This window comes from Lutjanus erythropterus, chromosome 12, assembly GCF_056507025.1.
Source record: "Lutjanus erythropterus isolate fLutEry1 chromosome 12, fLutEry1.hap2, whole genome shotgun sequence".
Lineage (NCBI taxonomy): Eukaryota > Metazoa > Chordata > Actinopteri > Lutjaniformes > Lutjanidae > Lutjanus > Lutjanus erythropterus.
Window position 1 is genome coordinate 19,120,282 of NC_139328.1, and position 16,178 is coordinate 19,136,459.

Consider the following 16,178-nt stretch of genomic DNA (forward strand, 5'->3'; position numbering starts at 1 on the left):
TTGAAGAAAGTGTTCATGATCTGAGCATTTCTAAATATGACTACAGCCCTGCTAATAAGAGCAGAGATCCAACAGAATGGTTTACTGAGGAGGGTTTCTTAAATTGTCCATTATTTAGCAGTTGACGTGACAAGTTGGGAAGAGGTACATTCATATATGGCTGAAAGCCAAAGTAAACAAAGAGTAAAGGCTGTTAAACACAAGACAGTTCTTCACTGGACTGAAATCTTCCTTGTTGCCCCTTTGAAAGGCTACATTGCAGTCTTGCCCTTCACATAGCCACATGAGCCAACAAAAACTGCACACACACACACCAAACAAGCACACACGGACTTTCTGGCTCTTATCCAGCATCTCACATACAGTACACACACACACACATAGCGGTTTCCAATCCTCCCAGCCCGTGCCCTGTGAACCATGACAGCTGTAGCCAGCTTGATTGACAGAGTTTGAAAGTCAGGTTCAAGTGCAGGTTCACACGACCCCCAGCGTTACTCCGCTACCACCGTAAGGTTCTCACCAGCTCTGCCAAACGCCCGCTCACTTATCTTCCACCAGATGCCTGTCACATGCTGCGATGTTTTCTGCCAGTCATCTCACAGTCTCCAGCGTTTAATTAGTGCTCATTAAGGCCCGGGCTTTCTTTGTAAATAATATATGGAGAGAAAGTGCATCAACATAAGCTGTCTCCGGAGAGACAACAGCCATGAATAGTAAAATCGTCAACATGTCCTTTTTGCTGCACTTGTTGTATGATCGAGATTTAATAGCAGTGGTTTTTGTGGGTTTGTGAGTTCACATGGTGTATACATTAGGGATATATTGGTATTAAGGATAACCATTTAAAAAGTGAGAGTTAGTAAACAATCCAGCTCCTCTTTATCACACTGCTCTTAAATCATGTCCATTTCTTTCTGTTGCCGGTTTGTCTCCCTCCCCTAACACTCCACACAGACACACCTTCCCACTATCCATTAAGTGTAATTGCCCTTTTTGTGTGGTTTTGTACAGTTATGGTTAGCGACTGTCTCCACCTCCCTACACTCATATTGTGATTGTAATTAAAAGAGACAAAGCGTACAATAAACTAAGAGAGTGCATTCAGCAGCGATCACAGCTCTGCCAGGCAACCTGAAAAGATTCAGCAAAATGATTTGATTGGCAACTGCAATTTAATAACATATTTTTTCTCAGTAATTTAAAGGAGAAGTATGTTAGATAGTTTCTGTAATAAATCCTAAAATTGCCATGATATATCATCAGAAACCCTAACCCAGGAAACATGCAAAGTTAATAATAATAATTAATTATTATTAATAATAATAATAATAATAATTAATAATTGCTACTCTGTCAACAACGCTATAGTTGATGGTCCCTCACTCACACAAACACACACGCAACCCACTGTATGCTAACAAACTTAAAGGTGTCATTGACTCACCAGCATCTCAGACAAAAACAAATGCACTCTTCGTTTGCTCACTAAAGTTAGTGTTGTTTAAACACACTGCTCACAAAACTCAGATTAAACTGTCAAACTAGGCAGCGCTGATCAAATATGGATCAAGATTATATTACATTATTGCCTGTTTCTCACTTCAAATGTCTGAAACATATTTAAGCAACCGTTTACATGTAAAACAAGAAGACTGTAATCATGCAGCTGCCATTCTGGATCTTGTCTTCATAAGGAAGCCTCAGACCTGCAAAAGATCTCACATGAGTAATCATTTTCATCCAAACCATGATCTTTCCCTCACCCCAATCAAGTATTTTCTGTTTCTAAACCTACACCAACCTTAAACAAAGTGTTGTCACAATAGAAAACATAATAAGTTCGTACAGTGTGCAAAATAAAGAACCATCCATACAAATTTCATGAGAGTTTCAGAAATCTAAGATTTCCTCCCAGAATGATCTTTTCAAATGGAGACTCCTGAAATTCAGGAAACTGTCAAAGTCAGCAGTCTCGATCAAAAATGGCTCAAGATTCTGTTACTGCGTCACCTATTTCTTGTCTAATTTTTTTCAGATACATATTTTAGTGTACTGTTTAGCTGTAATATGATAAAGTTACTCACCAGGCTGCTATGTTGAAAACAGACACATGAAAGACCGAGTGGGACTTGCATGCATGAACATGTGCGTTAAGATAAATTCGACAAGCTTTTTTTTTTCCAGATTTTCTATAGATATTGCATGAATAAACATTAGTGTGAATTCTTTTTGCCCTGTGATATTGTGACAGCCATGAGTGTATAGGTTTATGTGTGTGAGTCTGCACTTGAGTAATGCAGTGGCAAAGTGTGTATTTTTCTCATTACTCTAAACTATAAGTACTTTTCTGCAAACAGACTTTTTATTTGTACTTTCATCCTTCATACTGTAGGTGAGTGCATGCAGTAAGACACAGTTGCATGGTTCTGTGCTTACAAACACACACACTTGTGCACACACAGAGTACATAGAGCATGCAGCCGGCCTCTGATTTCCATATTAATATGTCTTTCCCGTCGCTGATTTCTTCACGGCTTCCTCCTTGTCTCAGCGGCTTACATCACATGAATGAGACGGCCCTCCACCATGAGGGCTGAGGTGGGATACGGGTGGGGGGTAGACATTACCATACTGTATGCCTACATCAATGCACAACTTCAATAATAGGCCCTGTCATTGAAACAAATCACAGTCTTTCAGTGGCAGTGGCCCAAGCCACGCAAATTCAAATTTCATTTCGCCTCGGCAGAAAATTGAAGCAGGGGGAATTAACTTGTGATCCATTCCTAATATTTCTGCAACAATTTGGGGAGCCCTGGCGGGGCTACTTTATATTTCAATGGGGGACGCAAACAATTTGCTTGAGATGTATTACATTACACCCCGAAGAATGACAAAATTGGCCACAGCACACAGCGACGAAAACAAGCCTAATCGGACTCTTCAATTTCACGGTGACACAGCCTGGTGTAATGAGGTGGCTCTGTGACTCCCCTCCTCTACTCGTGAAAAAGTTCAATGCCATTCGAAATGTAAAAGGAAGAAGTCAATGTAAAGTAACGCTGTCAAACTCATTATGTCTGCTGGATTTGCCTTGTTCCTGTTCAAATGACTTTAGTTGACGTAGGAGACTTTTATCTTTTCTTTCCTTGCAATTACTCTGCATGTTACAGAGTTTGCTAAAGGCAGCTGGGGTATAATCACTTTAGCTCTCACCTTATGCTTATCTATGAAACTGGACAGATAGTGCACTTAATTCATGAACCTAAAAAATGCAAATCAAATCTTTATGGCAACTTCCATATACATTTAACTGTAATAACTGCATATTTAATTTTAGATCATGTTATGCAAATATACATGAATATACATGAACGATTTCATTTATTCCAAAAGAGTAAACATGGTTTAGCAAAGCACATAACACTGAATATGTTTTCTCACATGAAAGCAATAGGTTTCTTTTGTAACTTTCCAAAACAGGACTGCAGATCAAAACTCTCAGTCACTGACCCCTCATATTTCATGTACTCAGTTAATTGTTATATAGTATTTTCTGTAGATGTTATTTCCCAACAATAAGGTCTAAATTCTGTTCCAAAACATTATTCACCATAAAATTTCTGGTGGGAAAATACCGAACACTTTATTTGTCAATCTAAAAGTAGTGGAATTGCAGACTGACAAGGCAATTCAAAGTGCTTTACATATGATATGCATTAAGGTCCAGTGTATTAAATTGACATGGATTATTGGCAGAATGTGTCTGAACTTGAATATAATGTTCATTAGCCTATTTTCATTGGTGTATAATCACCTGAAAATAAGAATCGTGTTTTCGTTACTGAGAATTTTATATCTACAGAGGACCCAGATCCTCTTCCAAGGTTGCTGGATGTTGCTCTGCAATGTTTCTACAGTAGCCCAGAACAGACAAACCAAACAGTGGCTCTGGGAAGGGCCTTTTAAATTTCCCAGCTACTGTAGGTTCTCCATCTACATGGTTGGAAGGGGAGGGTGAGATGAGGTATTTGCAAGCTCACCACTACATGCAACTAAATACTGCACACTGGTCCTTTAGGACAAAGTTTAAAAAGAGCAAACCAATACAGAGGATAAAATAAGCTAAACTGAATGAACAGATTAAACAGAAAAACAACATGACTCATTGTTACTGTGTAGTGCAATATACAGTGTGACTGAAAATTCCCTAATTTAATTTCACAATAGGCAAACTTAGGTTTTAAGCCTCCTGTCCCAGAGGGTCTCAAAGGTCTCGAGTGTTCATAACACAGCAGCAGATCAGAAATGTGTTTTGGCCCTAAACAAGTCTGTGCTTCATAAGCCAGTGGCAGCATTTGAAAATGATTTTTGTAACACAAAGGAAGTCAGCGAAAATATGTAAGAACTAGAGTGATATGGTCCGTTTTCTTGGTCTTAGTGTTGACTCTGAGTCAGCTGCTGCCGTCTGCCGTCAAATTTAAGTGATAGTAAACATGAAGACATTGACAGCGTTTTCTAAATCCTGCTGATATATGCCATAAATCCTTTAATTCCAAAGGCTGATTTTGTGTCAAAATTTATGTTCAGTAAGCTATTTGAAGGGGAGATGCCACCCCCCTAAAAATGAAAAATGTAAAATGACCAAAATGCATCCCCCTTGTTAACCTGTCATCCCCCTCTCCATCCGCTAACAGAGAGAATGCAGTGGCAGTGGGGTTATTAAGTTGAATATGTTGATTATCTTGTCTGCCCGACTCATTGATCCTGTGCCTGATTGAGGTTTGTGTAAGTTAGACTCTATGACCCCAACCATGGCTGAGAGATACGTAGCCTGTGCGTGGTGTGCTGTGTGTGGTGTTGTCCATGGTGCTGAAAGAGCAAATGAATTTGTAATTGCTACTTTCTCTCTGAGTACCACTGCTCTGTCAGTTTCGCCTTGGCTCTATATTAGTTTTTTGAACCATATAGAGCCAAAAGAGTCATTCGTGAGCCGGTTTGAAAGTCATAGGTGAACCGTAACAAACCAGGTCCATCCACCCACCTGTCTATAACAGTGTGGTCTTAAACATTAGGTATTTAATCTTACCACTGATCTTTAATCATTCAATCAATCAATCAATCAATCATTTAATTTCTTTTAAGGAGCAATTTGTAGCAATGCATGCAAAAATTAGTACTGCACTCCAAAGTGTGATAGACAGTATATTAAGTAGAGTGAAATCCTATCTGTTACATGATCTATGGTTGAAGCAAGTTGCTTTAGATTTTAAGATTTTTTTAAAATATTTTAAAACATATAATAATATTGTCTGGGGTTCTGTTTTGGTAAAGGACAGGACAGTAAGAGACAGGATGTCACAACTAGTAAACATAATGAACCAACTTCCTGATTTTTTAATGAAATTCTTCCATTTTGATTCCTGTGTATTTCACATATATCACAGTGTTCCTTCTTTTAATGTAAAAGACATCAAACAGCCTCTCTTTCCCTGCGAGGTGTTGTGCAAGTTATTCTGGTTTGTCCAAGTAACACATTGACATTCATCTAAAACTTTCAGCAAGGCCAAAGTTTCACTCAACAGCCTTGATCTCTCCATATCTGTCAGCGCTATCACTGGTCAGGATATGTGAGCCTCTCAAAAGTGTCTTGTCGAGGAAAGTTTCAGGAAACCTCAGTATGTATTTATACAGCATGGAGCCGCATTACAGTTTCTGACCATGGGCGACTTGTGTGAGGGAACAGGTGAGATATAGAGCTGAGGGAGACTGGTTTGCTCAGTCAGTCTTATCACTCAGAGTGGCAGTCATGGGTTAAATCTCTAATGGAAAAAGAAACGAAAGGGGCTTTCTTTTCTGAAATGCTGTATAGCTGTTAAGGTCTTAGGAGACATTGCCTTTTTTTTTTTTTTTTTTTTTTTCAGAAAACATTTTGTAGAAGCTGCTGCCACTGTTTGTCCAAAGGTAGATAATATGCAATTTATTTTCCTTATCTTCATAACAGTGGGGAATAATGCACAGACAGACATTTTAGTTACTGGCCCTTCATCAGTGTGTGACCTGGCCCTGTGGGCCTCAGGATTTATGCCCTACCGCAGTTACAAACAATCAGTTTGGTCAATCACACAATTGCCTCCACAAAGAGAAAGAAAACCCAAGCTGAACCACAGGGACCAACATGAAACAGACACATGTAGTAGTGTCTGATAGTTAGCATCAGCAGTTAAAAATAATATGAGATTTATAGAAGCAAGGAAGCCACAAATCAAAGTGCGAAAAATAGCGAGTGCAAGCTTTACCTCATAGGCACTGGTGTGGTGATTGCAGATTAAAAGACACTAAGCATTTAGGTTAAAAGCGGACTCCTATCAATTGAAAAGATAACATTTAGAGGGCAGCTAGGTTCCATTGTTTCAACAGTATTTCAAGGACTATATATAAGCGTGTGCTTAGGACTTGCTACAGTGAAATATAGTCACTGAAATGCTGCTGGAACAGTAGTTTTATATATAGCCAAGATGTCAAAACAGCCTTTCATCTAAACTTAGCCCAGTCTGAACTGAAACATCTATCAATGCTTTTATTCTACACCTTTAATGCCAGTGGTCTGCACACACACCCACGCAGGTGTTTTCAGTTATTCTGGATGATTTGACCTCAGCTCCGGTTATATGACGACACTAAACTCAATCACCAAAAGACTTTTTACAGCGGTCAAAGACTGCAGGGAAATCAGATTTGTTTCTCTAAAACAGTGGTTGCTATAGTAACAATGTAGGTATCAGTAACTACATAAACTGGTGATACCAACCAAACAACTGCTGTGTCAAGTCAATGTAGAGAAACCTCCCACAAAGTGCTGGCAGATATTTTTTTTATTTCAGTGTTTGTTGACAGGTTGTTGTTCTCTGTGTTGTCTTCCACGGCTCTCTCTTGCACTTCCATCACCCTTAATTTGACTTTATGTTGTGGGTGATGAGTAAGAATCTTTGAAATCTGAATTCAGTGTCTGGAGATTCCAGACCATTGACTGTATGTAAAAAGTAGACAACATGACAGCTCCCCAAAAGTGAAGCCAAAGCATCTCGATCGCCTCCTGGTGGCTGGCTGCAGTACAAGTCATAAATCCTGCCTTCACAATGTTAATTAAACCAAAATAAAACATGCAAGTGCACATCAAATAAATTTCCTCCAAAGATGGTTTCTATCATTTTACGTAGTACTTATCACACAGATGTTTGTTCAAGTGTTGATTTTTCTCATCAGTTTGGTTTTAGTTAGTTATTTGATGCTGATGCTATATAAAGAGCGTTTCATGTCATGATTGACAGCTGAACTCTGCTCTGAAATGTGATGGACAACTGTGTGGGCGGGAACTTGACAGCATGGCTCCAACACTGGTTACTGCTGCATAGCCTCTGGCTCCAAATGGTGTTGCCAGTGTAAGGTGGCAGCGCTTGTATCCAGGATATTTTGGCTTCAGTTTTGTACAGTGGGAGGAGACGCATCATCCATCTTTATATGTCCATGGTCCAGACAGAGATGCATCTAGAGAAATCCATTTGCTTTTGCATTTCAAATCGCCGCCAAATGTGGCTTGGATCCAATTTGCAACAATCACATTAATCTTGATATACCAAAACACAGATTTTGGACCTTTGACTTGTCGCAGTAGAAAAAATACAGTTGTCTTGTAATTAACCTGATCCCCTTATCATTATTTTTCATGTTAATATAATCTAAAATGCTTTGTGTCAGTATTAAAAACACTCATTTACTTCACCTAAAGTAATTGTAGGGCGATATTTGTTTTCACCAGAAGGAGTTAGTATTGACCTTGTAATGTGAATGATGGGTGCTGTAATTGTGGCGTAGCAGGGAATAAGCCAAGTTGTAAAACAGAAAGCCGATACTCATCCAAGACTGTTTTTTTGTAATATTTGCAGGTGAGCAAAGTGCACATTTATGTTAAGTTTTTCCTTAATTTGTGGTGCCATGTTTTTATGTTTACAATGTGATTGATCCCAGAAAATAAGGCAGCTAACTACTGCCGACTGCCTCTGCTAATATAGGCATGTCGTGCACGTCCTAGCTGTCTACTGAGAGCTTCGTGTGAGTGTAAACAATGGTTAATCGCATCATTCAGTATTGTTAGTGGCCTCACCATATACTTTCATTGTTGTCATGTGAATAAATGTTGCGTTCAGGGGTTTGTAAACATGAAGCAGCAGATATAGGCAGCTACTATAAGCAGTTTCTAACATGTTGCATATAAATATTGTGTTCAGTAACTGATATGTTGAGCAGATAATATGAGCAGTTTATTTAGTACACATACAATATATAAATTGGTGATATTACAAAATGGTTATTATACTCAATTTACATGAGATATAATACAAATAAATAGTGTTCAACTGCAGACAGAACAGTGAGCAGCTAAAATATGCTGTTTGTTAGTGTGTAGGCTGCACATGTTATGTTGTGTATTAACTATTCAATTAACTGTAGGACAGAAATACTTATCTTATTTGTTACTGTATTATTTTTAGTTGTAATCGTGGCATAGCAGGAAGTAAGCCCAGTCGTAAAACATAAGACAGTCAAGATGACAGCACAGAGAGCTGATACTCATCCAAGACTGTTTCTGTTATTTTTGCAGTGTTTGCTGTACAGTTAAATCACTGGCACATGGATGGACATTGTCATCATTGTACAAGTGCAACACAAATATCTTTATTCTACATTTTTTATGCACCTTTTTTAAAAAAAATAATGATGTCTATACTACATGTCCTTGATGAACAGGACACCACTTATCAGTAATTTTAATTCTGTTACATTCTTTATCTGCTCTTTAGACTGTCAGACTCATTATGGCTTTCATAACCAAACATTTACAGATTTGAATAGCTTGACACTGAGTTCACTGAAATTTATGAGCAGTTTGTCTAAAAGGCAGTGCAAGAAATGGTAGACATATCAGAGATTGCAGAGTTACCTCAGCTTTACAGTGACAGTTTATTGTACTTTGGAAAAAATACAGTTTATTAAATAAAAGTTACAGGTTTAATTACTGTAAATGTGGCTAAGACCAGGAAGATTAATTTACAGCTGATTCTCTTAAGCAAAACATTATGAAATCACTGACTTTAATTTGTATTTTCTTGGAATTCTCTGTACAGTTGAACTTAAAAATGAGCAAAAAAGTAAAACTTTCCCTGTCAGTTCAAGCTCTTCCACTTTGAGGTTCCTTTTAACGAGTTCTGTGCTCCTCTCTTGTCTTGAGTCAGAGATGCTAGAGGCTGTCACAAGGAAGAAAAGCTGTGTTAGACATGGTGAGCCTGTCACCACAGTGCCAAACAGCCACGAGAAGCCAAGGTTAGGCAGCAGCCAGAGGAGAAGACACAGGGCACGGCTGCTGTCTACTCCAGAACATCAACATAAACTGGACCTTCCCTTCACCTTATTCACTGTAGAGATTTGTTCTCTCCTACATTTAGCATGCAAATGTATTTAGTCGGAATAAAGAACAGAATCTGTATCACATTATTCACCAGGAGCAGCATAAATGCATTCTTTTTTCAATTTGAGGATTAAAGAAGGTAATTTAAAACCAAGAAGGTCATGACAACATTCATAATTAGATGAAGCCTCAAGTCTGCCCTGCTGAATGTAAAAGGTGAAAAGGTGTATTCAAATTACAGAAATAGTACGCACTGTATATTTTCTTACTTACTTAGACTGGGATGTAATCCTTTTTTCCCCAAAATATTTTTACTGATTTTCTCCACAACACGCCAGTAAAGCAAACTGCTATCATTCAATAAACAGTAAACAGCTGTTAACAGAATCCCATCCACCCTGCCCATGGTACATAACATTTATTACAAAATTACAGTCTATTTTATTCTTTGTTAAAGTCTTCAACAAAATATTCTGCCTTTTCTCCCAAGTTTGACAAATAAAATTTGCAACAAAAAAGGTCCCTTTTCTAAAGCAAAAGTTTCTCATAATCATTTTGGTAAAAATTACACCCTTATGTCCTGGTAGGCAGGGCAACAAAACAACAAATGAAACTCAATCTCAGTTTCATTGAGCTGACACATAAAAACAAAGTCTTTCCTCCTAATGCAAATAACAAGGTTCTACAACATGGCAATTCTGTGCGAGACAGCGAGTTCAACATTTTTCTTTACACCATTTGCTCAATTAAATATCTTTTTAGTGATAAAGGGAATATCATTTGTGGTATTTACACCATCCAGAAATTTCATTTATAAAATTTCAACAATTTACCAGACAAAATTAGTTGGACAATTCAAGAGAGAGAAATCAGAAAAAGTCCCAATAAAAAACATTGATAATAATAATTATTTGGAAGGATGGAGGATGGAAAGATGTTGCTGATGTTTTTTTTAAGCAGTTTTCAATGCTGGAGGCACCACAATCTAGATTCTATTATCTTCTATTGTACTGAGGGGAGGGGGGGTGAGAGGGGCAGGAATCTGACACACAGATAACTCAAAACCTAAACAATGAAAATCAAAACTATCTTCATAGTTGTATTCTGCTAGATGTGAGAGGATTTTTTTATTATTATTTTGATTTACTGACCCTTTAAGTAACGTCCTGTACTGACTCCCTCTACCCCTTTCTTGTTCATCCCTGAAACTCTCTGTAACATTTCCTGCATGGGGTCATGTGTGAATGGGAGCAGGAATCGATACTAACCGAAATCTGTGCTGAGAAATTCCCACCTCAAGGCTGAGTAACATTTCAATGACAATGCAATTACAGCTATGCTGTTAATGAAAACAGGGATAAAAGATATTTTCACATGGAGCAAGAGAACCAATTATAAGACTCCAACGACGACACATCCAGCGCTCTTTCAGTGTTCCTCTTAGTGTATAGAATGTGTGTTTCTGATTCAAGCAGATCACAAAAAACATTACATGTCTCAGAAACTTGTTGAATGTTAAATTCAACACAAGAGCACCAGACAAATAAATATATATATATACGGCCTTGCCCCATCTTCTTTTTCCGTGGGGTTTTATGGCAGTTGACGTCCATTAGTGTTCCATCACAGACATCTGCTGGACTGTCCTTTGCCAGTATATTCCAGCATTGCGCTGGGATGTGTAAAAAAGACACAAAATGGAAATGTCCCTGAATGTATTATGTGAGAATAGCAAAAATCACTGGCGGTGCCTGAAAGGTTATCACAGTAATTTACCAAGAACTGTGTGTGGAAAAAGGCTACACACTTCATCCACAGTGTTCATTTCATCTTTTCTGAGAGTTTTTTTTTTTTTACCCCCAGCTGAAGAAATGCAATTGATGGGAAGGACAGAGACGCTAGATGATCTCCAGTATCTCCTAGGGGAGGGTCACTTGTTTGGATAATGGATCATACCGATTGCTATTGGGCGGTACGGTGGATAAAAGGTCATTAAAACTTTATGAAATGTGTCTTTGTAATGGCGCAGGTTCAAAAGGCTGGACATACAGGGGATCTCTTCCCTCTTGTGACCCAAACCGGGGACAGAAAAGCTCTCTGATTTCAATATGACAATGCCAGCGGCAAAAGCATCACATCCCAGAGCTCCCATGAGTCCACGTCCTGTACTCCATCAGCACGCTACCCACACCGGTTGGACCCGATGATCCAAATTTTGCTGGTTTTTAATTAAGTGGAAGGTCAAATCTCATCGCTCTTTTACTTCAGGGAGCTACTGCTGTCTGCATGGCAGAAGAGCTACACCCAGTCATTAATTTTATGGAGCAGGGACTTTAATTGATTAAAAAGTTAAGGACTGTGGGGAACGCATGGTTAAGAAGCTCTAGCATTTAGTTGCTGTGAATGTGGGCTGGTATTCAGTCACATCCATTATGGCTGCTAATATTGTGAGACAGCACACAACCTGAGGAAAGATTGTGATTTTCTTGTATAGACAGACTTGAAAAGTTGTTGCTAAACTGTGAAAATAATCTAATTGCAAATAAAGTTAGCTTTTCTCTGGCTTGAACTTAAAGGTTTGCATGATCACTTAAGATTTTAATTAGTTAAACTCATCATCATCAGTGAGACTTTTAAACTAAAAATAATTCTGCTGTCAAGCATTGTTTCTGCTATTTTGGTCACTTTTGTTACCAAGTGAGAACCTCTCATCACAGACCTTTCTGTATTATTCACAATGCCTTTTAGATTATTTTTTTAATTACATGATTTGACATTTTAAACCTTGTCATTTATAAGCTCTATAGACAGTGTAAAATGTTTACAACACATTATAACACACCGGTACATATTTGTAAACAGGAAAAAGATAAAAGAACTTTTGTATTTAAATTTATTGATCAGTTTTACTTGTCACATCTATAGCTAATGTATAAGAAGTTAATGAATATTGATAACACAGTATAAAATAAATGCCTTTATAAACAGTTTTATGTACACAAACAGGTAATAAATTCTCTGTAAATTTGTTATAAACAATGAAGTATATGAATATCTAAAATTGTTAGAAATTAATCTAAATGTTAATAAACTATTTGTAACCCTGATGCAAATATACAAAGCATTTCTACATATGTGCATTTGTGCATAATCACTTTTTAAAAACTTTAAAAATGCAGTAAGCTATTATATGAATATTTTTAATTTTAAATACATTTATAGGCACCATAAGAGATTCTGGAGGAAGACAGTTGATTGTTGAGTCTCATTTCCACCTCATCAGATTACAGATTATTTGGATTGGTGGCTCAAAATGATTGGTTGTTGAGTATCATTCCCAGGTGCTGCCAGATTAATTGGAAAAATTAATTCTCGACTGGGAACATTCATGAACATAACTTGGAAAGTCAGAGAACATTTTTTACATAAGTTGCCAAGTTGTTGTCTGTATATGCAGAAAGATTGCAGACGAAAGTAAATGTTTTGTTTATAACTTTTTATAAATTCATGTACTGCATATCGGTGTTTTGCTCACATGTAATTTGCATATAGTATTAGGTTGGAACAATTAGTTGTTGTCCACATGGAATAGAACATGGAACGTAGAGCAGTTATAAACATTATTTATTAGCATTAACCCTGATAACAAGTCAGCCCGTACTGATTCAACATACTACTACTACTTTACAACTGAGAAGTTCATGAACACTCTGAAGTTGGTATAAAAAACTTTATTACGGACCTTTTCCCCCAGTGACACCAAAAATAAACTACAGTCACATATTCATAAAGATAAACTACATATTTGTATTTCATACTGAACAATTCAACCCATAATCAAGCAACCTTTACTTACAATACAATGTTATGTTTGTATAGTGGTTATAGATGCTAAATTGAGGAGTTAAGTTGTTATCCATTTGTGGATGTTACCAGTAATCCACATTATTTTAAGCCTCATTCACTGACTGTTTTTGTTTTGTTTTTTTTTACTGCTGCTTATCAGCTATACAGAGCAGGCTATAGTTTCCCTTGTTTCCCGCAGTTATCCATCATTAATGTGAGATGTCACAGTAAGGCCAGGAAGTCAATTAGAATGGATGTATTTCTGACTGCTGCTGTCATTTCTCTGTCTCATGTTCACTGGCGATTGTAGGCAACAGATATCCGGCTCCTCGCTCTCAAACGGGAGAAATCTTCCCTCGGAAGCACTTTGTAAAAACAAACATAGTCATGATCTGTAACCATGAGCCGCCTTGAACCCCTGGAGACGGGTAGAGTGTCAGATCCAACTGTTTGTGTATCAACCCCCAACCTCCTGAGAAGCTGAGGTCACTGGTTGTAACCTTTTACCCTCTTAGGAGTAGAATCAAATACGGAGAATTATATTTGGAATACATGTGGTATATAAAACTGTAATATCTCAATGTGACAACAAACACTGCCTCTTCTGCCTCTGACTGAGCGTTTTGCTGGGAGTAAACACAACTCCCACTAAAATAAAAACATGCAATTTACTCTCTGCTCTCTGTTAGAAACACACAAGCGAGATTTAAAATCCAAGTTTTTTTTCTGCACGATTGGAAATACAAGCATTCTTGTTCCATGTGGTCAGAATAGGGGTGTATTCAGTTGAGTGTTGAAAGCTGACGGGCCTCCTTTTCACTCCTGTCAGGAGCATCTGTCAGGTCTGCCACAGCTCTGTCTAATAAACCAGCTCCGTCGACCGGTAGGGTTTCCTGCCTGAAGGCTCCCTTGCCAAATAGCACAGCAACTTTGAAGAGAAAGAAAAAAGAGAATTCTCAGGCTACGCTGCTTCTCTTTATGCTATCATCTCTCTATCAGATCCCTGTTTTGTGCTCAATTAGTGAATCTTACAGAGTGCCTTTCATTTAGCTCTCAGAGTCGCAAAAGTGACCTTATTCGCGTCGCTGTTCTCTCCGCAGGGGCAGCAACAAATGAGGCCTTGTTTTTTTTAAAGGAGAGCATAATGACGCTTTGTGGAGGCACGATCCAAGTCAGATAACCCACCAGGATTTCAATTTAGCCCTGTCAAAAAATTTGAAAAGCACAAATAAACGCCGCAGCAAGGGCAGACTTTGCGTATTCCCACCAGAGGGTATTGATTCAATGGGTGCAGAATGATGCCTATTCATGCGCCCGTCTTTTGTTGTTATCTTTCTGTCTCAGGTGCAAGTGCAACCTGCATGCCAACAGCTGTGTGTTTGACAAGGGGAAGCTGGGCTGTGAGTGTGAACACAACACCACAGGAGCAGACTGCAGCCGCTGTAAGAAGCACTACCACGGAAGAGCCTGGAGTGTTGGCTCCTACCTCCCTATACCTAAAGGAACAGCAAATATATGTAAGTATATCAGTATTTCTAATATTAAGTGGATACAAACTGGACATGCACCTAATTTACTAATGATACAGTTGGTGCTGGTAATAACACACCATTTCCAGTGTGGCTATAGCAAACAGTGGTGTGTGAAGGCTGCATCATTATTGTCTTTTGAATGTGTTCAAATCTGCTAAATGTGTAGGCCTACATTAAACAGCTAACAAGGATAATAAATCACAAGTATGCGTCATTTGTGTGTCATTTGGCTGGGAAGGTAGGAGTGTGTTCCAGCACGTGTTTGTTTATTTTTGGACTTAACATTCTTCCTACTGTGCAAAAAAAGACACACAATTTGCATGCTAATACATATAACAGTTTGTTTAAACTAGTGATACGCGCACCATTTATTTTTAGTTTTGCTGCCCAAATATTAACAATATTTGCTGCAATGACATTACTGCATGCATACAACAGTCATACATCAGTACAATACACATTAAAGAAATCACCTGGAAAGCTTGTGCTGATTGACATGATTTAAAAAAAAAAAAGCAATATAGCCTACAGGGATGGGTAAAGGTACAGATGCAGGTCTCTAAAAATAATGCATTTGGGTGGGTGGCGGGTGGATGATTCATGCTACATGTGGATTTGGAGGAAGTTAGGGGCCGTCCATCATGCGTCACTAGTTCACACTCTCAGAATGACTTAAGTTTATGTTGTTGTGATAAACTTTCTCTTTTACTGTGTGAATAATGGTTGTACTCTCTGAGAAATGAATGCCAGTAGCAGAACACCATTCTACACTCTCTCTTACCCTGTTTTAGGTGTGTTCAGAAAGAAAGCGAATACATTTTTGTATTGCATCATTTGTTGCATTCGTTGTGTATTTGCCTCAAACAGCAAACTGCACACACATTAGCTGTAAGCTAGCTTGTTAGCAACAGATGCACTGCACTGGCAGAGGGTGTCTTTGTTTGTGTCTATGCAACAATTTGAGGTTTCCTGAATGAATTTGTGTCTAAATACGTCTTTCCACTTCAGTCTGTCTGATAACACAGTTAGAGAGGAGAATTTCAAAAGGAACAGTATCAACACAAGAGGGTGCAGTTTGTATCCTTGCACCCAGGATGCAAACAAGATTATTTCTTTTCACCATGTAGGCATTGTTTTAACATAATTTTCCCCTAAACTTAACTGTGTAGTTTTATTTTAGATACAGTAGTTTAGAGGACCAGTGCAGAGGATTTAGAGTTATCTAGTGGCAAGGTTGTAGATTATAACCAGCTGACTTCATCCTTCCCCTCCAAGTGGGTTGGAGACCCTATAGTGGCCACGAAGCTCATGAAAAATGTGAAAAGCTACAT

At 38.2% G+C, this 16,178-nt stretch overlaps 1 protein-coding gene across 4 annotated transcripts in view; it reads left to right on the top strand.

The window, feature by feature from the left end:
* The window catches only part of LOC146317880 (netrin-G1-like), an 87,628-nt gene that overhangs the window by 53,403 nt on the left and 18,047 nt on the right, over nt 1-16,178 (top strand). For all 4 annotated transcript variants that reach the window (XM_084733071.1, XM_084733070.1, XM_084733072.1 and 1 more), the window contains one exon: nt 14,660-14,832. In XM_084733071.1, coding sequence (XP_084589197.1) covers nt 14,660-14,832 — 173 coding nt within the window. The remainder of the gene's footprint in view (nt 1-14,659; nt 14,833-16,178) is intronic.